The sequence below is a fragment of the Euleptes europaea genome, chromosome 14 (assembly GCF_029931775.1).
Source record: "Euleptes europaea isolate rEulEur1 chromosome 14, rEulEur1.hap1, whole genome shotgun sequence".
In the NCBI taxonomy this organism is placed as follows: Eukaryota; Metazoa; Chordata; class Lepidosauria; order Squamata; family Sphaerodactylidae; genus Euleptes; species Euleptes europaea.
The window spans coordinates 12,650,342-12,673,584 of record NC_079325.1 but is presented as its reverse complement, the minus strand read 5'-3'; the positions used below and the strand labels follow the sequence as shown (position 1 = coordinate 12,673,584).

At 45.5% G+C, this 23,243-nt stretch overlaps 1 protein-coding gene across 1 annotated transcript in view; it reads left to right on the top strand.

Annotated features, from left to right (window-relative positions):
• The window catches only part of BARX2 (BARX homeobox 2), a 52,576-nt gene extending 30,321 nt beyond the window's left edge, over positions 1-22,255 (top strand). The window contains exons 2-4 of the mRNA XM_056860722.1: positions 7,452-7,749; positions 19,800-19,884; positions 22,003-22,255. Coding sequence (XP_056716700.1) covers positions 7,452-7,749; positions 19,800-19,884; positions 22,003-22,251 — 632 coding nt within the window. The 3' untranslated portion in view covers positions 22,252-22,255. The remainder of the gene's footprint in view (positions 1-7,451; positions 7,750-19,799; positions 19,885-22,002) is intronic.
• Positions 22,256-23,243: the final 988 nt, after the last annotated feature.

Genomic DNA, 23,243 nt, shown 5'->3' with positions numbered 1-23,243 from the left:
TCCAGAATGCATGTTTGCTTATGGGTGTTGGGATAATTAAAAGAACAGGATGCCAATGACTGATTGATTTATGCATTCACACACATACACACGTTTTATTAAACCTTTGCAAAGCACCTTGTAAAATGCAGAGACAGATTTGCAGCGCAAACCCATGCACATCTATCTGGAAGCTCAGTCAACTACTCATGGGATTGAAGCTGGGCGTTGCAGTCCTAAATACATTCACTCGGAATTGGAAATATTCCTTATCAGTGTGCACTGGATTGCAGTCTGTTTTTCCCCCCCTTCCCTGAGTACAGTTCGAAGTTTATTTGGAACAAATATGGATGGCACCAAAATTGAGCAAGGGCGCAGAAAGAATATTTTGGTGGTGGAAAGTACCATCAAGTCGCAGCTGATTCATGTTGACCCCTAGGGTTGCCAGCTCCGGGTTAGGGAATACCTGGAGATTTTTGGAGTGGAGCCTGAGGAGAGCAGGGTTTGGGGAGGAGAGGGACTTCAATGCCATAGGGTCCAATTGCCATGGCGGCCATTTTCTCCAGGGGAACTGATCTTTGTTGGCTGGAGTTGTAATAGCGGGAGATCTCCAGCTAGTACCTGGAGGCTGGCAACCCTAGCGATCCCCATAGGGTTTTCTGAGAGAGATGGCAGAGGTGGCTTGCCATTGCCTGCCTCTGCATAGCAATCCTGGACTTCCTCAGTGGTCTCCCATCCAAGTACTAACCAAGGCTGACCTTGCTTGTCTAAGATCTGATGAGATCGGGCTTCCCTGGGCCATCCAGGTCAGAGCGAGAATATTTTAGCAACAGAACAGCTGTTATACAAGTTTACATGATATGAAAGGTGGATCCAACTCTTTTCCACTTAGTATCTTGATGGCAATGCTTCCTTTAAACATATAACACTTATTGTTCCTAGAAGTAATTGTCCTTGGATAAGTACACTACTTATTATTCCTTGATAAGAACACCATCATAGTAAAGGAGAAACAATTTATATTTTCATGAAAATTTTCAAGCAGCAGATACAGTCTTTTTATATTGGGGCACATTAAATGTAGATGAATTGAGTGGAATTAATATGATTGATATAAGGAAAAGTTATATCAATGTTCTTGTACAGAGAAGCTGGGTTTGGGGGAGTATTGGAGAACATTAGTAAGGGGTACCCTTAAACAGTGCTGGGTTTCTGAACTTTTCCTGAAGAACCTCAGGGTCACCTTGAAGATTTCCCTTGAATGGAGAGTTCAGTCTCACTTGCAGTTATCTTTGATATCCTGGAGTTGGAAGTACTTGACTCCATCTCCCAGCTTATTCCCACCTCCACCCCCATACCAACCTGTGTATGAAGTGTATGAAGTCTGCTAGCAGGCCAGAAAAATATGTATTTGATAGTCAAAAATCATTTGAACATATAAACCTGCTTCATACAAGTCTGACCAGTGGTCCATCTAGAAGAAAAAGAAGAGCTGGTTTACATACCCCACTTTTCTCTACCAAAAGGAGTCTCAAAGCAGCTTACAATCGCCTTCCCTCCCCTACACAACAGGCACCTTGTGAGCAGGGTTGGCAACCTCCTGGAGGTGGATGGAGATCTCCTGCTATTACAACTGATCTCCAGGTGACTGAGATCAGTTCCCCTGGAGATAATGGCTGCTTTGGCAATTGGACTCCATGGCATTGGAGTCCAGCTCTTAGATGTTCATTAGAGAACCACCACAAACAGAATGGAGAATGTCCTGGTCACATTCCCATTATGGTGTGCTTTGTATCAGAAAACGTTGCTGGGTCCCATGCAGCAGGAGGAGTTTGTAAAGTGAATTTTAAAATAAATTACTTTTAAATTACTTTTGCATCAAGGGGCTTATGTGCATTTCTTCAAGGAAGCCAGACTGCAGTTTACCAAACTGAATTCTCTTGCATTTCATTGGGTTACAGGTTGTCACATATTTTGGAGCTAATTAGCTACTGTCAGTTGTTCTTGAAGATGTAAATAGTAAAGTGTCTTCGTAAGTAAGTGTTAATTATCTTCCTGATTAGTTTTTGCTGAGGCCTCCAAAGGCCTTCCGGCAAGGGAGCTCGACAGTGCAGTCAAATATATTAATTACTATTATTATATCCAAATTATACCACAATGTTGAGTTGACAGGATCCTAATAAGGATAGGCTTTGTTACCACTTATGGTGGTGGAATTAAACCAAATGATACAGGTTTTTGTTTTTTTTTTAAAAATGGAAATAATGAACTGGAGAATGTGGTGGCTTGGTGTCGCATCTAGCAGACAAAAATGCAGACGGAGCTGGTCTCTCCTTTATTTATTCGCACTTACTTAATTAGTCCTGGTTAATTATTCCTGAAACAATTTGAAAATGTGTTCCATAATTGCTAGGTGTAATTATAATAATCATCACAGCTTATTTGGGTGATTAAAGTTCTGCTCCCTGCCCACAGATAACACAAATCAAGGGCCCAAAATATTTTTTTTCAAGTTGTTTGTTTCCTCTGCTAGGGGTAGACTGAAAGCATTTGAGGGCAAGGCTGGGCAATTTGTTTAGCTCAGGGGGCTATGTTTGAGGACTGCCGCTAGGAACTCCAGAGCTGCTTCCCATCCCATGTGTTCTTTTCAGTTGTAAGTCGATAACGAAATTTGCATCTGATAATGGGGGCACAAAGCCAACACATCATGGTTCCTTTGGTGATCTCCTTCTTCTAAAGCTCCCTGAAAAACAGCAAGAAGATAGACATGAATGGGCATGTGTAAAGTGCCGTCAAACCACAGCCAGTTTATGGCAACCCAGGAGGGTTTTCAAGGCTAGAGACTAACAGAGGTGGTTTGCCATTGCCTTCCTCTGCATAGCGACCCTTGGTGGTCTCCCATCCAAGTACTAGCCAAGACCAACCCTGCGTAGCTTCTGAGATCTGATAAGATCAGGCTGGCCTGGGTCATCCAAGTCAGGGCAGACATGAATTGGGGTTCCTTTTTTATTTGCTTTCTCATATTTGGATAATTGTTAGGATGACATCACATCATGCTGTGTACAGTAGCTTCGTGCTAATAAGCTTCCAGAAATTTGAGCTAAAATTTTACTTCGGTAGTCTATAGACCAGAACAATTTCCACCACTCTATAATATTCTGGATCCACTGTGTGTGCACAGAAAGCAGCAGAGGGAAGAACTCGCTGGAGATCCATTCCCCTTCCTGTGCCAAAACTGTATCACAGGTCAAACTGGAAAGGGGAAGAAACCTTCTTCGGTTTCCCCTTTTTGTTTTGACAGTCCCACGCCAGCAGATTTATGAGTCTTGTCACATCGCAAGCTCACTCATTTTCTTCTCTTATTTACTTTGCATGCTCGTTCGGTGTTCTCGGCAAAGATCTCATTCTGCCTCCAGCAGAGCCGAATGTGCCAAGAAGGAGCTGATCCATAAATCTTTCCTTCCTTTTTTCTTTTTATTCCAAAAGAGATTTAGCAAAATATATACATATATTTTTTGCCTGGGAGGAAGAACTGTCCTGCTGTTCTTGGCATCCAGACAGTGCAATTAATTAGAGCTTGCCCTGTTTTTTCCCCTTCTCGTCTCTGATTCCTCCTTGTTATAACATCTGCTGCATGGACCCGTGTTGAGCTCTGAGAAGTGGAGCAGGATTGGGGGGGGGGGGAGAAAAAGGATTTGTTTGAAGTATTTAATTTTAATTAAACAGCTGAAATGTGATCTGCTAGAAGGCTGTATGTATATTGCATCATGTCCAATAATCTTGAAGTGTTAAAAAAAAATACCCAACAGTTTTTATGGCTAATTTGTGCAGTGTAAAGCCGGCAGATAATTCAGTTTATCAACACATTGAGAAGTCTTCACCCATATTATCTGCGAAGCAGAGCCTGTTGCTATTCTGGATTGGACTACATGTGACTCAAGACTTTGCTTTGGGATTTTTTAAAAAAATGGATCGAAAATCAGATGAGCCAGTCTATGTTTTTGTTTATGCTTCCACTCTGAGTCATTTTGAAAGCATCATAATGGGAAACGTAGTATGTGAATGAGTTGTGGCAAACTAAGCAAAGCAATTTTTTTAAAAAAAATCCTACCCTCCCTTGAAGGACCGAACATAGTGGTCCCATTTTCTTCTTACAACTACCTTGGTGGTAAATTAGGCTGAAGGTCAATTCACACAAACACATGAAACTGCCTTATACTAAAACAGAGAGAGACAGTGTGGTGTAGTGGCTAGGAGCGGTGGACTCTAATCTGAAGAACCAGGTTTGATTCCCCACTCCTACACATGAAGCCAGCTGGGTGCTAGTCCTAGTTCCCTCAGAACTCTCTCAGCCCCACAGCCCCATTTAAGAACATAAGAACATTTATAGGGTTGCCAACTGCCAGGTAGTAGCAGGAGATCTCCTGCTAATTCAACTGATCTCCAGCTGACAGAGAGGAGATCACCTGGAGAAAAATGGCCGCTTTGGCAATTGAATTCTATGGCATTGAAGTCCCTCCCCTCCCCAAACCCCACCCTCCTCAGGCTCCACCCCCAAAATCTCCCACCGGTGGCAAACCTGGCAACCCTACCCATTTACCTCACAAGGTGTCTGTTGTGGGGAGAGGAAGGGAAGAAGATTCTCCTTAAAAAAAGGGGAGAAAGTTGGCATATGAAAACCAACTCTTCTTCTACCATCAACCAAAGTCAGGATTGTCTACTCAGGCTGACAATAACTGCTCTCCAGGATCTCAGATGGAGGTCTATCTCATCACCTACTACTTAAACCTTAATTGGAAATGTCAGGATTTAAACCTAGGACCTTTTGCATGCCAAACAGATGATCTACCACTAGTCTCCCCTTCCCTACAGCAAGTATGCTGGGAGTTCTGTACTCAGAAGATAATTTCCAGGCATGCAGGGTCATGAATTGGGTTGGGGCTATGGTATGCTTAGGGAATGGGCTTAAACCATCACCATGTATGGTTTTCCTGCCCTGAAATGGCCCCAGGGAGCTGCTACATGCCCTTTTGGGGAAACTTACCTATAGGATTGCCAGCTCTGGGTTCGGGAAATCCCTGGAGATTTGGGGGCAGAACCTGGGGAGGGGAGGGACCTCAGTGGGATATAATGTCATACAGTCCACCCAACAAATCTGCCATTTTTCTCCAGGGGAACTGATCCCTGTCATCTGGAAATCAGTTGTAATTCCAGATCTCCAGGCTCCACCTGGAGGTTGGCAACACTAGTGACAAGCAAGTTTCCCAATGGAGTAAAACAGCATTTGGGGGGTGGTCAGGACATGAGCACAGAACACCCAAAGCACATCTCTTGAGCAGATTTGTAGAGTACACAAGGCCCCGAGAAAGAGTGGGAGAGAGGGGGACAGATTAGCCCAAGACTGAGAGTGACTGGTCAAACGTTTCTTCAGTACAGACTGAGAATTTGAACTCAGGTCTCTCCAGCCCTAGTCTAACTCTTTAAACCTCTACACTACACTGGCTGTTACAGTGGAACTGAGACATTTTTAGATCAAACCTCATCTTAGCCTTGACTTTATTTGATGGTTTGGGGGAAACCCCTCCCCCCACAGCTCTTTGTCTGTTATGTGTGGATAAATAATATCGGCCTACTTACAAGCATGTTGTGAGAATTTCAGAGAACCACTGTTCGTGAAGCCCTTAGGGGAAGTGCTGTTGAAATCAATGGGGCTTGCTTCCAAGTAAATGTTTTAGGGCTGGGGGTGCCAATAAATGAAATGGAGATGGAGACGTAGAGTGACTTGCTAAAGGTCACAAAGTGAGTCAGAACTCAGAATAGAACTCAAGTCATTAGAGTTTCCGACCAATGACTTGTCCATCCGACTCAAACTCGGTTAATTGTTTCATTTTTTTTTGTAGCTATAACTTTTTGTTTAAATGTGAACTTGTAGTTTTTTTGAGAGGTGGTAGAAGAACCTTTTACTATGGCTAAATGGATAATGACTTCAGAGTATGAAAGTGCCATCATATTTATGTATATATGTGGATATATACAAATACAGTTCCATTTCCTTTTGGCCTGAATAGCCCAGGCTAGCCTGATCTCATCAGATCTCTGAAGCTAAGGAGGTTTGACCATGGTTAGCACTTGGATGGGGGACCACCAAAGGAAGTCCAGGGTTGCTACACAGAAGCAGGTGATGGGAAACCACCTCTGTTTGTCTCTTGCCTTGAAAACCCTATGGGGTTGCCATAAGTCAGCTGTGACATGATGGCAGTTCCCACCAGCATATATTGATGTTTCATGGCAGAGGCTCACCTGGAACAAGAAACCCATACCTTTAGCACTAGCAGTAGTGTAGAGCCAGCATGGTGTAGTGGTTAAGAGCGGTGGGCTCTAATCTGGAGAACTGGGTTTGATTCCCCATTCCTCCACATGAGGAGGCTAATCTGGTGAACTGGGTTGGTTTTCCCACTCCTACACATGAAGCCAGCTGGGTGACCTTGGGCTAGTCACAGCTCTCTTAGAGCTCTCTCAGCCCCACCTACCTCACAGGGTGTCCACTGTGGGGAGGGGAAGGGAAGGTGATTGTAAGTGGTATGATTCTTCCTTAAGTGGTAGAGAAAGTCGGCATATAAAAACCAACTCTTCTTCTTCTACTACTACTACTGCTACTAGTCACTAACCCTGGTTCAGCAGCACTGAGCACTCAGAGTGGATTGTAATCATCTTGAATTGGTTGTGAGTATTTTAAGAGGCCATGTTGGCGCCAGGGGTGGGGGTGAGGGGTGAGGCTTGGTTCATTTTTTAAAAGATGTTTTATAATATTTTACATTTACTCTTGGTGGCCCTGATTGGGAAGAAAGGCAGGATATAAATTTTGTAAATAAATAAGTAATGCTGAGAGCCCATCAACTGCACTTAACAGGAATGACCCACGATGCTCTCGATACATGCGGTCACCATATTGTATGAACAGGTGTGGCAGTGTTGTCACGGTGACAAAATGGGGCAGAACCACCGTGAACTCCTTGGAGAAGAATAGGATTTCATCTGGAGAAAATGGCCCCTTTGGCAATTGGACTCTATGGCATTGAAGTCCCTCCCCTCCCCAAACCCCATCCCCTCAGGCTCCACCCCCAAAGCCTCCCGCTGGTGGCGAAGAGGGTCCTGGCAACCCTATGGGGACCTCTGCTATAAGCAGTAGGAATTGAAAACAGACTGGAGGGGACTGGGTGAAGGGAATAAAGAATAGAAGTTTCTAATCAAATAATCTAACCATGCAGTTAACTTAGTGGTGCATCCCTACAATGAACCATTAAGTGATGGGTTTGTGGTGCATGGCTGTAAAGTGGCAGAGCGTGGAGTAGATGTCGAGGTCTTTAGCACCTACAGGTCTCTGTCTGCATTGAACCAAGGTTTGAACCTCAATGATGGAAACTCCAAACTTGCAGTATAACCTTTTTTCTTCTCTGGATTTTGCCTCCCAGGTTCTCCTTCTCTGAGGGCCTATCCTCTCATCTCCGTCATCACTAGGCAACCCTCCGGCATCTCCCACTTCATCCCCGCCGCAGGCGCTTCTCGAGTCCTGTCCCCCCACCCACCCTCAGGAAGCAACTGCTCAGAGACACACGCCAGCGAAACTCACGGGAGCAGTGAATCGGAGACGGAGCAGCCCACCCCACGCTTGAAAAAGCCTCGCCGCAGCCGGACCATTTTTACGGAACTGCAGCTCATGGGGCTGGAGAAGAAATTCCAGAAACAGAAATATCTGTCGACTCCAGACAGGTTGGTAGAGAGGATGGGGACAGCAAACTGACCAGGGATGATTACCAAGGAAGCAGCTCAAGGGCATAAGGTTGCCAGGTCCCTCTTCACCACAAGCGGGAGGTTTTTGAGGTGGAGCCTAAGGAGGCCAGGTTTGGGGAGGGGAGGGTCTTCAATGCCATAGAATCCAATTGCCAAAGCAGCCATTTTCTCCAGGTGAACTGATCTCTATTGGCTGGAGATCAGTTGTAATTAGGGTTGCTAGGTCCCTCTTCGCTACCGGCAGTAGTTGTGAATTTTCAAGACAAAAGATGGTTCAGAGGTGGATTGTCATTGCCTGCCTCAGTATAGCAACCCTGGACTTCCTTGGTAGTCTCCTATTTAAGCACTTACCAGGGCCAGCCCTGCTTAGCAGCCAAGATCTGACTAGATCAGGCTAGCCTGGACCATCAATTTTATCCAGTTGTGTTCTGCACATGAATTCACTTAGCTTGATGGGTCTAATCTTGGCATGGGGCTAGTTCAACAATCCTTGGGAGACCCAGTGGAGAGAGGAGGAGGGATGAAGAACATGCCTTATCTGCCCACCCATCCAGATAGGGTTGCCAACCTCCAGGTACTAGCTGGAGATCTCCTGTTATTACAACTGATCTCCAGCCAATAGAGATCAGTTCAGCTGGAGAAATTGGCTGCTTTGGCAATTAGACTCTATGGCATTGAAGTCCCTTCCCCTCCCCAAACCCTCCCCTCCTCAGGCTCCAGCCCAAAACCCTCCCACCAGTGGCAGAGAGGGTCCTGGCAACCCTACATCCAGAGCCCTAGAGCCCTGTTCACACGATGCAGGAAATGCATCTATATCCTACCTATACATGTGTACATCTCTTTACTGATGAAACTGGGCACCAGTATCTGGATAAACGTAAGGTTTGTATCACACGTTTCGCTGTGCATGCACTGACCGTGACATGAGAATGACTCAAAACACATGCAAAGAACAATGAAATACACGCAGCACGTGGATTGTACTTGTGTTTACTGTAACTTGTGAACACGACTCAGCCGTATCTCCTGTGCCGTAGGCAGTTCTTGTGTTGGTGTAATGTTTGAATGGTGCCAAATCTTACACATAGTTGGTGGATTCTTCTGGGGGAACAACCTGAGATCTGAACCTACATATTTAGGAGGTGGGCCCATCCAGACATTATGCCATTGTGTTATTTCAAATGTAGGAGGACATGCCAGTTTGGTAAGGAGGAAAGGTATTTCAGCACTCTCTCCCTTTCCCCACAATGGCAGAGTAGGGATTTGAATCTGGGTTTCCTAGATCATAGTCCAACACTCTAACCACTACACCATGCTGGTTCTCAGACCCCTTCATCATGCCAAAATACCCCAGAATGTTCAATATAGAAATAAGTTCACTACCTAAAATGTGCTTGTAGAAAATGACTATTGCTTATGGAGCTGCCTAGAAATCTGACTAGCTCTGCTTGTGCTGTTTAGGATTCAAGCCAATAACTTAATTGTTTTTGGAAGCATTCTTAAATGTGCTGATTGTTAAGAGACGGGGTATAAATATATGAAATAATAAATATTCAGCAGTACTGAACCTACTAGTGAGAAGAAGAAGAAGACGAGTTGGTTTTTATATGCCGACTTTCTCTACCACTTAAGGGACTTACTCTACCACTTAAGGGACCACTTAATTACCTTCCCTCCCCCTCCCAACAACTGACACCCTGTGAGGTGGGTGGGGCTGAGAGAGCTCTAAGAGAGCTGTGACTAGCCCAAGGTCACCCAGCTGGCTTCGTGTGCAGGAGTGGAGAAACAAATCCAGTTCACCAGATTAGCCTCCGTCGCTCATGTGGAGGAGTGGGGAATCAAACCCAGTTCTCCAGATCAGACTCCATCGCTCCAAACCACGGCTCTTAACCACTACACCATGCTGGAATATTGGTGGTAATCGATCAAGAGCATTTCCACAACTTGAGGAAATCACACCTCTAACTTTCTGTATTGGAAGAGATTTTTTCTTCCGGGAAGGTATATTCTTTTATAGGCGTAGGAAGCAAGGACCAATTCACATACAAAATGGAGCTAATGATTGCTCTCTCGTGCATTGGAGAAAGGACACATTGACTTTTCTGATTCTGAACACTTAACACTGCAATCTCATGAACACTTACCTGAGAGTAAGTCCCACTGACTTCAGTGGGCCCTACTTTCATGTCAATAAGTTCTGTAACCCTGTATTTTGCATAAGCTTAGAATAATAGAATCATAGAGTTGGAAGGGACTACCAGGGTCATCTAGTCCAACCTTCGGCACAATGCAGGAAATTCACAACTACCTCCCCCCGCCACACCCCCAGTGACCCCTACTCCATGCCCAGAAGATCCCCAATACGCCCTCCCTCTCATGAACTGCCTAAGGTCACAGAATCAGCATTGCTGACAGATGGCCATCTAGCCTCTTCTTAAAAACCTCCAGGGAAGGAGTCCTTACCACCTCCCAAGGAAGCCTGTTCTACTGAGGAACCGCTCTAACTGTTAGAAAATTCTTTTTCAGGGGGGTCTTTTTCTACTTCAGTGTCCCATGCAAGCTTGCGCAGGATGCTGAAGTAGAAAAAGATTCCCCCGAAGAAGCTTATGCGGAATAAGTTGGGGTTACAGAACTTATTAATGTATCATTTCCCTTGCACCAACGGTTTCTTTGCTTTTGTTTTGTTTTGGTGCCCCCTGCCCCCTCTTTTTCTTCCTTCTTTCATGTCAACGCATCATGGATTGGGCTATCTTCTTAAGGCTGGGAACTTCTCTAGGTTTCTGTCTTATTTTTTTAAAACGCGCTTCTTGCGGGATTCAGGCCAGGACAGAAGAGTGTTCCTGGAGCTGGGTTGGAGGATTGGGATCGCCTCCTCTCAGCCGCAGCGGAACGGTGACCTGGCAGGCTCACCCCACCTGTTAGGGTGCTGAGAGCTCGGTGATGGCTTCTGAGCATGTGAAGATGAGTGCGCTTTTGGTTGAGTGCTGGGGCACATGCTCAGATTAGATTTCAAAGCTGCCTTCCCCTAGAATCAAAGGCTACATGAATAGATTATATCAGTGGAAAATACGTTCCAGGCTTTGGGAGTGCTTGATACATGTTTATGCCAGCATGAGTTTATCTGGAGTGATATGGAATATGGAGAGTGTGTGTGCATGGGGGGGGGCATCTTTCCTTCTTCTTAACCTTTGCAAGGGTGACCTGAATATTTCCACTGGCTACTATGGAAAGGGAACTGATATGGGCAAGGAGCGGTGGAAAAGAAAGAATCGTGGTGGAGATCAGAAAATATCGAAGGGCAGGGCTACATTTTAGATGTGGTTTTGTGGTTTTTTCTCCAAATTTGCTTTTTAAATTTATGTAACTGTGGGGGCTGCAATCGACAGAGGATTAAGGCGGAGGAAAGAGTTTAATAGCCCCTGCTTTTTAAAATTGTAGTAGCATTCTGTTAAAAAAAAAAAAAAACCAAAATGACATTTGCCCAGGGAAATAACCAGAGAATTCAATCCTAGTATGGGTGAATGTGTTAGCATATCTGTTTATAATTAATAATAATTGTATGCCATCAAGTTGATGGCAGTCCAAGGACCATAGGGGTTTCGAGACAAGAGATAAGCGGAGGTGGTTTGAGATGCCTTTCTCCACATAGCAACCTCAGCCTTCCATGGTGGTCTCCCATCCAATTACTAATCAGCGCTACACTGCTTATCTTCCAGACTCTGATGAAATTAGGGTTTGTTAGTAACCTGGAGGAAAAGTGTTCTAGTCCCCCGCCCTTTGCAGTCAAGTTATACTTAACTTATGACGACCCTGTAGGGTTTTCAAGGCAAGAGACATTCAGAGGTGGTTTGCCATTGCCTGCCTCTGCTTCATGACCCTGGTATTCCTAGGAGGTCTTCCATCCACATACTTGCCAGGGTCGACCCTGCTTAGCTTCCGAGATCTGAGGAGATCAGGCTATCCAGGGCTATCCAGGTCCCTTTAGCAGAGGCTTAATGGGCACATGATGTTTACCAAGGGATTTTAATTACCTCCATGCAATTAATATAGAGCCCGCGTGGTGTAGTGATTTCCCTTGAAATCACTGAGATGTTTCCTCCAAGCACAAATTGGCCATGCAGTTTTGTTGCAGGCAAAACATAGTGGCGACTTTTAAACTGGCCCCTCTAGCTTCAATGTCATTTTGATCAGCAGCAACTACTAAGTGATGTTATTTACCTCCACGCCATGAAAAGCTTCAGTTGTCAACTTCGGGTTGGGACATTCCTGGAGATTTGGGGGAGGGGCAGAAGCTGGGGAGGGCAGGGTTGGGGAGAGGAAGGACACCAGTAGGGTAGAATGCCATAGAGTCCACTCTCCACAGCAGCCATTTTCTCCAGGAGGACTGATCTCTGTAGTCTGGAGATCAGTTGTAATTTCCAGATCAGCAACCCTATGCCTATTAAGACTCTGTTAAAGGGACAGGATATTTTTCTGCATGCCATTTGGAATCCTTAATGGCAACTCTAAGTCATATCAATTTATGGAGAATTTCCTCCTTTGCCCCAGGTTCCCAACTAGGGTTGCCAACCTCCAGGTACCAGCTGGAGAACGCCTGCTATTACAACTGATCTCCAGCCAATAGAGATCAGTTCAGCTGGAGAAAATGGCTGCTTTGGCAATTAGACTCTATGGCATTGAAGTCCCTCCCCTCCCCAAACCCCGCCCTCCCCATGCTCCACCCCTTAAACCTCCCGCCGGTGGCAAAGAGGGACCTGGCAACCCTATTCCCAACCGGACTTGTGGTGCCTGGGAGAAGGAAGAAACACCTACAACATAGCTTTACCCACAGTGGGCAAGATTTATTTTTAATGAGTCTCAGAAACTTTGCTGAGAAATGTTGCTCGTCTTACTGAAACTCTTGGAGGCATGCATCAAAATTCCTAGGATGCTTCTGCAGAGTGAATTGCCTTGACCTCTCTTTTTAGCTGAAATCCTCTGAGAGAGAAGGCTACTACTGGTATTTTCAGACTCTTTTCATAACACTTCCTTCCATGTGAATAAGAAGGTTAATGGAACAAATGGTATATACTAAAAATGTAAAATATAATAGTAGCAACAAGGGCAGATTCACAGTTAAGCACACCATCCTAGATTAAATGTCTTTTTGAGGTTAGAATAAATAGACATGGTGCTTACATGCATGTGTGTGAGAGAGAGGAAGAAAGTGAAGCAAAATTCATTTTGGAGCTTCCATACACTAACAGGAAGAGGAAAAATTAGTTATCTCAAAAATGGTAAAGCTAGATCTCTGCCTGATTGTTGTTTCCTGATTCAACATACATACCCCACCCACATACACACACACACTTCTAAAGAAAATTTCTTCTTCCCCATCTTCCAACTGAAATCCACTAAAACTGAGAGAAAATCCCCTCAGCCTACCAATGTAGCAGAAAAAGCCAGAAAACAACCTGGGCCCAGAACCTTTTATAGGCTTGAGGCATAATTAGGGTTGCCAACCTCCAGGTAATAGCTGGAGATGTCCTTCTATTACAACTGATCTCTAGGCAATAGAGATCAGTTCCCCTGGAGGAAATAGCCACTTTGGCAATTGGACTCTGGCATTGAAGTCCCTCCCCTCCCCAAACCCCGCCCTCCTCAGGCTCCGCCCCAAAAACCTCCCACCGGTGGCGAAGAGGGATCTGACAACCCTAGGCATAATCACATGACCTGCTCTGTCCTATTGCTGGTTTGTCAGTGTATTTCCTTTCTTTGACCATAGAGGTGGTAGCTAGGCTGAAAAGAGCCCTGTAGTGCAGAGTGGTAACCTGCAGTACTGCAGTCCCAGTTCATCTCACGACCTGAGTTCGATCCCAACGGAAGTCGGTTTCAGGTAGCCGGCTCAAGGTTGACTCAGCCTTCCATCCTTCCGAGGTTGGTAAAATGAGTACCCAGCTTGCTGGGGGTAAAGGGAAGATGACTGGAGAAGGCACTGGCAAACCACCCCGGAAACAAAGTCTGCCTAGTAAACGTTGGGATGTGATGTCACCCAATGGTGCTTGCACAGGGGACCTTTACCTTTAGATAGGCTGAATGCCTGCCGTCCTACCTGAAGAGGGCTCAAAAGCTGACACAAAACCCACCATGGACAGCAGGCTATCTTGTGCATTCCAGTGGTGCCCACTGAACTCAACATAGTTCACTCTTTGGCACACCACCGCAGGAAGGAGCTCTTTGTATAATTAACCTGGATGTCACAAATAGCATCTTTTGGGCCTGCTTGTTTAGCCCTCTATCCTTCTTCACTTTGCGTTCTGCAAAATCGGATGCCTCCCTTTTTTCTTTTTTTAACTCGAGCATGCATTTGCCAAAAGCACGTGGTCACGGCAGTTGCATTTCAAGTGCTTGGCACCCGTGATTGAAGCCAGAGATTCAACAGCACTCCAACGCATCCAGCGCCTGAAACTGTCAGATTTCCAGAAGCCCTGAGAGCTCGATACAAAGAAATTCTAGGTCCTTTAGAGAAGCATCCATATTCATGACAGTTCGCGCATTGGGGTGGTTAGCACCACATTACAAAGAACACCACACAATTGGTTGGGCTACGCCATCAATCATACACTTTGGCTGCTGCATTGATTTCTCGGGGTGAATATTCCTCAACGTAGTACGTGATTTAACCCGATGAGCAAGTGCGCTGCTCCTGGAACCCTTCTAGCCCCCACCCCTCTGTTTGTTGCTTTGGTTTCCTAGGAAGCGCAAGTTGTTTTTAACAGGCACAACCAACTGTAAGCGTTGCAGGTAATCTAGTTGTGACGAGGCACGCACTAGCTGGTGCAAGTAATCCAACCAGACACCGTTCCCGTGTGAATTTTGGGAAGTAGTAATGCACTTGCGCAGCGTTTTCTGGATTGAAACAGGATCATTTGGCACTCGGAAAGTTGCACGCAGATTCGATGTGCGCTAGTCAGTGTCATGTGCGCTAGGAAGTCTCTGCTGTGGAGCGCAGTTCCTCTTCTAAAACTCCCCTTTGTGCAAGATCAATGCTTTTCAATAGGTCTTTTATTTTTATTTATTTTATTAGATTTTTATCCTGCCCCTCCCCAGCCACAGCCAGGCTTGGGCAGCTCACAACCCATCCAACAATTAAAACATAAGTTACAGTTAAAATTTCTAAGACATAAATCTCTATTGGTGCCCTTAAATTATTACAATTATTACAATACATGGCCTGCAGACTTCCATAGGTTCTTCAGAAGCTCTTGTTGATTTTGGTGTGGTCTAAAACTGTGGCCTCAACCAGTGGTACGTATGTACCCCGGCAGGATGCAGAAGTAGTCTAAGTGGGACGCAGGGTATTTTTAAACAATTACAGAGGACCTACTCTCCCTCAATCCTTTTGTCCACCTGCCATGGATTATCCATCTGTGAACTTTTGGCATGCTAGTAGTAACCTTGGACACCCAGTGTTTCTCTGACTCCCTTGTTCTTCCTGCCCACCAGCAAGTGTCTGTGATGTGCTGCTTCCTGCCAACGCTACTCACTAGGGATTATTCATTGTGCTTCTGCTATTTTGTATGTCCTTAAAACTTAACCATAAATGATAAATGTAATAACAAAGTTCTTGTAAACATACTAAATGTCGGTTCTCGTAGGTTATCTGGGCTGTGTGACCGTGGTCTTGGTATTTTCTTTCTTGACCTTTCGCCAGCAGCTGTGGCAGGCATCTTCAGAGGAGTAACACTGAAGGACAGTGTCTCTCAGTGTCAAGTGTGTTGTAAGAGTAATATATATAGTCAGAAGGGGGTTGGGTTTGAGCTGAGTCATTGTCCTGCAAAAGTATCAAAAGTAATGTGCTAATCATTGTCCTGTAAGTATCAAGATAATGTGCTAATGAGGGTGTGTGACTCAGCTCAAACGAAACGTCAGGAAAGAAAATACCAAGACCACGGTCACACAGCCCGGATAACCTACAAGAACAGATGAACTCTGACCGTGAAAGCCTTTGACAATATTTTTATACTAAATGTCCTTCTTGGAAAAAGCAAGTTTTTGTTTCTATCATGGTGGGACCCAGGTTCTTTGACAGAATGATTGGTGGGATGTTAAGATATTAAAGTTTGAGAACCACTGATCTAAAAGAAGATGCATAGAGATTGCTGCTGAATCACAAAGCTAACCAAGTGCAAGAAGAAGGAAGATGGAGATAGGGTTGCCAGACCCCTCTTGCCACTGGAAGGAGGTTTTTGGGGCGGAGCCTGAGGAGGGCAAGGTTTGGGGAGGGACTTCAATGCCATAGGGTTCAATTGCCAAAGAGACCATTTTCTCCAAGTGAAATGATCTCTATTGGTTGGAGATCAGTTGTAATAGGAGATCTTCAGCTAATACCTGGAGGTTATTGGAATTCTCAGGCACTTATGGCAAAGAATGCAAACACATAAATATGCTGCTAACAATATATTGTACCGAGGCACAACACAAACAAATATAGGAATACAAATGATGCACTAAGATGCTAATACATGTGTAAGCTACATCTGAGCCTGCATCAATCATCCGTATAACTTTAAGTCCTGGAAGCTTGATAATACAAGTCAAACTTAAAGTCCTTGAAGCCGTGTGTTGGAAGCCAAAATAAGTCTCCGGTAAGTTCCTTATTTCGCATTAGCTTCTTCCAGTTGGCAATCCACGCTTACAATATCCTCAGAACTTTACCTGGAGAATACCTGGAGGTTGGCAACCCTAGCTGGAGATGATGGATTGTGTCCCTTTTAGGTTCAGCTCTGTTAATAAAGCTATTTAGCATTGCTACACCACATCAAAACATGGCCATATACAATCTCCTGGGCTAAGTGACAGTGACTTCCCTAAGACCACCTTGTTTATTTGTGTAGAAAGGCCGGCATGCCTGAAAAATACTTGCATGCAGTCTGAAACACAGAAGTGAGGGATTGGAAGTGTTTCTACCTGTCCTGTCTAAATTGTTATTCACTTGTTGGTGGATTCTCACTTATTATTAATGAACTCCCTGCAACCATAGCACGAAAGTAGGGTTGGAGTGAAAAGAATCATTTTACCTCCTGGACTTTATCTCTCGAAAACTTTTTGAATCCCTCCATTGTTCCAAGGAATGCTCCAGGTTCTCCTGTCTTCATTTTACCCTTGCCACAACTCTGTGAGGTTGAGAGACAGTGACTGGCTGAGGTCATTCAGCAAATTTCATGGCAGAGTGGGAATTTTCACCTGGGCCTCCCAGAACCTGTAGGCCAACCACTATACCGCAGTGGCTCTCCTTTTTAAAAATTTAAACATATCCCACCTGGTGACTGTGTGAGGAACTGGTTGTCTTATAACACATGCCAAAGCCCGACAAGTAGTTTAGGCTTTGAGATTCTGGACTGGCCCATGGACACTTTGTAAGCATCAAGGATGACCAAAGAATTAAAGAGAGGGACTTCAATGCCATAGAATCCAATTGCCAAAGTGGCCGTTTTCTCCAGGTGAACTGTTCTCTATCAGCTGGAGATCAGTTTTAATAGCAGGAAATCTCCAGCTAGTACCTGGAGGTTGGCAACCCTACATTTACACCTTTTGGCATCGCAACTAAAGGATCAAAACATCATGTGTACACAAACACTGCAACCCTCTTAGAGAAACAGATAGCAACTCACAGAGTGATTCAAAATCATTTACCGTGCAACTCGCGGTGTGGGTGCGACGTGCCAGAGTGCATCACATTTGGCTTATGATACCTTTGCGCCACTTGTGTTTCTGCTTCGCTGCTCCCGATCATGGCAAGGAAGAACTAAAATGTGTAAGTTTCATTCAGGTTTCTTTGTTTGGAGAGTTTCATTCATCTTCCACTCTTTTAACCTAGGAGCTTCCGTATCAAAAGGCATGTTATATAAAAACAGACCACTTAGATTTGGCCAAATCTTTCCCACATCTCTTCAGGGCCAAAAGCTGATTTGAATGAAATATAACTTTGAACCTGTAGCAAACTGGGGTCTCAACAACTAGGGTTCCCATTTGCCCAGTTATGGCGGGCAATTAAACCGGGCTGCCCACGCCCCTCAGCTGATCGATGGGTGGAAGCAGACCCACTGAAGGGGGGGGGAGCGATTCCAGCGCTGCATGATGATATCACTTCCGGGTTTACCTCGGAAGCACCGGCATCACGATGGGGACATACTAACATTCTCCCCGCAAAAGCTCCATGGTTTCCATAGAGTTTTTGGAGGACAGTGCTAGAGCATCCTGCACAATGCCAGTGCTGCTGGGGTAAACCTGGAAGTAACATCATTGCACTAGGCACATGGATTGCCACCCCCAGTCCCGCCTCCACAAAGCTCCTGCCGGAGGCTAGGAAGGACCTGGCAACCCTATCTACAGCTCCCAGTGCTTGTAAAACTGGATGAACCATTTCATGTCACACTACACTAGTTTATAATTAAAGAACTCTTACAAATGCCTTCATAAAGAAATTGGAGATGATACTGTACCCCTATCACAAATTTCCCTGTGACCTGGATGGCACAGGCTAGCCCAATCTTGTCAGATCTCAGAAGCTAAGCAGGGTTGGCCCTGGTAAGCCCTTGGATGGGAGACCATCAAGAAAGTCCAAGGTTGCTGTGCAGAGGCAAGCAATGGCAAATAATTTGTTTGTTTATCTCCTAAGGCGGGAGTCCCCAGTGTGGTGCCTGTGGGGCACCCTGGTGCCTACCAACACCTTTTCTTGTGCCTGCCAAGTGTTTTGAGAAAGTGGGCGGGGCCAAGTGGAGCTTTTGTCCAGCAAGAGTTCCGATTGGCTGTTGGAGTTTTGATTGGCTGGCTGAAGGTAAGCTGTGGTGGCCCTTTTGTGGCTGGATCAGCCTCCTGCAGCGGCCATTTTGTGGTTGCACCCACTACATTGTGGGTTCAACAAAATTCCAAAGGTGCCTGCAGGCTCAAAAAGGTTGGGGACCCCTGGCCTAAGGGGTCTGCACAGCCAATCAAATCTCCATTGACCAATCAGAAGCCTCGCTGGGCAAAAGCTCCACCTGGCCCCACCCATTTTTCTTAAAACACTTGGCAGGCACCAGGAAAGCCTGTGACTTGATGGCACTTTCCACCATCACAAACTTGGGAACATATTTGATAATGAAAAAGAGAACGGCCAGTTTTGAATTCAGACTCTAGTTTCTTAAAATATGGTTACTTAACTTGAATGATATGGTGGATACATTCTTGTTTTCTCTCCCTGGACGCCAATGTGGTCTTAAAGATGTACCTTTTTGGTTAAGGGTTACCATTTTTGCCTGCGATTGTGGCTTCTTTGTTACTAGAAAATGCTACAGGTAGTATTTTAACTACTATCTACAGGTAGTATTGCACAAAAATATTAACATTTGAGCATGCAGTATACATGACAGCACAGTATGCATGATAGCACAGTAGGAACTGTGCTATCCAACCCTATGTATGTTAACTCAGAGGTATCTTCCACATTATTAGATATGCTTAAGACTGTAGTTTTTGATGGTCTGGTTCTATATATGCTTAGTTGAAAATAATTTCCACTGAATTCAATGCAATTTATTTCCAATAAAGGATGCATGGGATTTCTGTCTTAAGGATCAGATATACCTTAATATCTCATTTGTGTTTACTTTAAATGACAGTATTTTTCCTTTGCAAATATAATACAAACACGGAAGAGATTGTAATGAGTCCTTAGTGCCTCCTGCACAAGCTTGTTAAGAGAATATTAGGTAGATGGTGACACTCAAATTAAGAATAGTTAATTATGCCAAAGAGAGATCAATTATTGTTTCTTCCACCAGGCTCATTTACTTCAGTTGTATCATTTGAACATTGTGTTCTGTCTTTGATCTTTATATCTCCTTGGAAGAGAAAATGGCAATTACAAGAAGCTGGTATTTGGCTTTCCTCGATTTTCCCCTCCAATGTATGAACAATTTGTTTGCTCTTGTACGACTCAGTGGGATCGGATCTTGTGGGCCCTGCGTCTTCTATTGTGCCGTTCATTTGGATCTCTTGTTTTCTAGGCTGGATCTTGCCCAGTCACTGGGCTTAACCCAGCTCCAAGTGAAGACTTGGTATCAGAATCGCAGGATGAAATGGAAGAAAATGGTAAGTGCCATGAATGAGTTTGTTTGGTCTTTTAAGTTCAAGACTCAGGAATGAGAAAAGATAAAAAAATAGCTTTAGTGCAATGACCGAACGCATCTAATTCGCGTACTTGCAATTGGTTCATTCCTTCATTTTCACCTTCGATCCTTCTCAGTTTCTATCTTTGTTGTATAGTAATGGCCATTTTCCAGTTTTTCCAGCAAGTGTGAATCTAGGGTTGCCAACCTCCAGGTACTAGCTAGAGATCTCCTGCTATCACAACTGATCTCGAGCCGATAGAGATCAGTTCACCTGTAGAAAATGGCTGCTTTGGCAATTGGACTCTATGGCATTGAAGTCCCTCCCCTTCCCAAACCCCACCCTCTTCAGGCTTTGCCACCGGCAGGAGGTTTTGGGGGCAAAGAGGAACCTGGCAACCCTAGTGTCTTCAGTCAAGTCCAAATTATATGATAGAGACACTCCAGTGCACACTGCAGTACATATATAGCTGTTCCTCAGGGCTGCCAACACCAGGTTGGGAAATTCCTGGGGATTTGGGGGTGGAGCCTGAGGAGGGCAGGGTTTGGGGAGGGGAGAGTCCTCAGTAGGGTATAATGTCATAGAATCCACCCTCCAAAGGTTGATTCTATGACATTATACCCTACTGAGGGCTCTCCCAAAACAGCATAAAAAGCACCCACACAAGGAACAATGTATTTTTTAAAAAACTGGAACATCCAAGGCAACACATGGACAAGTGGTCTTGATCCTCAGTTGCCACGAATCAGAATTATATTGATTGACATCAAAAGACCCTTCCCATTTTTATCTTAGTTGGAGAAACGGGTTGGATTCTTCCATGAAAAAGTTTCCCTCAGCAAGTCTGTGGATGATTTCAGCACAAGGGGACAGTTCAAGGTACTTTGTCTCTCCAAGTAAAGGTATACTCGTTGCCTCCTATGACTCAGCCACTGGCCAGGTGTCCAAATGGAGCCCTGAGGAACAGCTTGGACCTGGTTTAGGGTTGCCATCTCCAGGTTGGGAAATCCCTGAAGATTTGGGGGTGGAGACTGAGGAAGGTGGGGTTTGGAAAGGGAGGGACCTCAACTGGGTACAATGGTATAGAGTCCACTCTGCAAAACAGCCATTTTCTCCAGGGCAACCAATCACTGTAGTCTACAGATAAGTTGTAATTCCAGGAGATCTCCAGACCCCATCTGTAGCTTAGCAACCCTAAACTGGATAGCAGTGATGGAGGTCCAAGAGTCAATGCCTGCCACCTAGGGTTGCCCGTCTCCAGGTGGGACCTGGCCATCCCCTGGAATTACAGCTCTTTTCCAGACTACAGAGATCAGTTCCCCTGGATAAAATGGCTGCTTTGGAGGGTGGACTCTATGGCATTGTACCCCATTGAGGTCCCTGTACTCCCCAGGCTCCACCCGCAAATCTCCAGGAGTTTCCCAGCCTGGATCTGGCCTCCCTACCCGCCCCCCAATCCACAGCGGGTGGCCAGGGAAGGACCTGGCAACCCTACCCACCTCTTGCACTACCAGTGGCCAGGAGTGGGCTGAGTCCCTGCAATAGATTCCTGCTCTTTGCATTATGCTGCCCAAAGGTCTCTCTTGGGTGACTTGACTGGAGATCCGGCCTTGTCTACACATATGGTTGCCAGGTCCATTAGCTCCACTGGCGGCAGCTTTTCAGGAGTGCTACTGGGGCGCGCCATGCATGTGCACACCTGGCGTGATATGTGTGAGCACCCCACACTCTATGCCTACATCACTTCCAAGTTTACCTGGAAGCAATGCAGACACTCTAGCAATCTCCGCTGAAACTCTATGGTTTTCATAGAGTTTCATCGGAGGTTGCTAGAGTGTCCGAGTCACTTCCAGATAAACCCAGAAGTGACGTGGGCGCAGCAAGAGGGCATGTTTGCATGCGTTGCCCACCAACCCTCAGCTGGTTGGTGGGCAGCCGGGTGGATGGGCGGGATTTTGCCCTCCACCACTGGGCACTTGGCAACCGTATCTACACAACTTTTCAATTAGTCACGTACCAAATGGCAAAACAAAACAAATCAAAACCCAACCCTGTAGAATTTCAAAGTGATGTTAAATGCGTAATATGTTTTTCGTCCAGGTTCTGAAAGGTGGCCAGGAAGCTCCCACGAAGCCCAAGGGCCGCCCCAAGAAAAACTCCATTCCCACCTCAGAAGAGATTGAAGCCGAGGAGAAGATGAACAGCCAAGCTCAGAAGCAAGCCGTGGAGGATGGCCAGGTTGTGGAAGAGTCTGAATCGACCAAGGAGCAATTGGACACCCTCTCGGAGACAGAGGAGTCCCCTGAACACACACCAGAAACCTCCCCAGAGGAGACGACATCTAGTTAAGAGAGAGGGAAAAGGCCAGCTGGGGGAAAAAAAGAGAACAATGTATAAACCGGAAGCATGTACGTTTTGTGCCTTACAAAATCAGCCAAATGCAGTGGGTCGCCGTGGAGGAAAGTGACCCGTTGTAAACTGTGACAATTTCCCCCTTTCCTCATGTTGTGGGTACAACATCCCCACAGATATCATGGGGGAGGGGGGCTGAGCGCTCCTCCAAATGTGACTGCATGCTTAGAAAGTTGAGACTCTGGAAGCGCCTGAGAAGTGGAAACCTCCCTCAGTACTGTCTGAAGAGGCTCTTCTGTGACAGCACCGTTGCCTGAAAGATGGGTTCATTGTCTTGCCATTATTATCCGGACTTTCAAAATGGGTGCAGAACAGCAACTGCCAAGAGGCGAGGGCTTTCTCTTTTCCAACAGAGTTTTCTTTTGCAACCAGCACTTAATTGGGGAAGGGTCAAAGCAAAGCATTTGCAGGGGGTGTCTAAAATGTGCAGCGTTGATGCTTGACCATTCTAAAAAGCTATTTTTTGAGGGAGGGGAAGAAAAATGATAGGCTTACCAACTCCAGGTGGGGGAATTGCTAAAGATTTGGCGTGGAAGCTGGGGAGGGCAGGGTTTGGGGAGGAAAAGCACCTCAGCTGGGTAAACTGCCACAGAATCCTCCCTCCAAAGCAACCGTTTTCTCCAGGGGAACGGATCTCTGCCTTTTGGAGATCAGTGGTGTTTCTGGGAGACCTCTCGGCTCCACTTGGAGAGGGTTGCCAACTCTGGGTTGGGAAATTCTTGATCTGGGGGTGGAACCTAGGGAGGGAGGGGTTTGGGGATGGGAGGGACCTCAGTGGAGTATAATGCCATAAGAGCCCATCCTCCAAAGCAGCCATTTTCTCCAGGCAAACTGACCTTCGTCATCTAGAGATCAGTTGTAATTCCAGGAGATCGCTAGGCTCCACCTGGAGGTTGGCAACCCAAGAACAGGAAGATCTAGATCTAGAG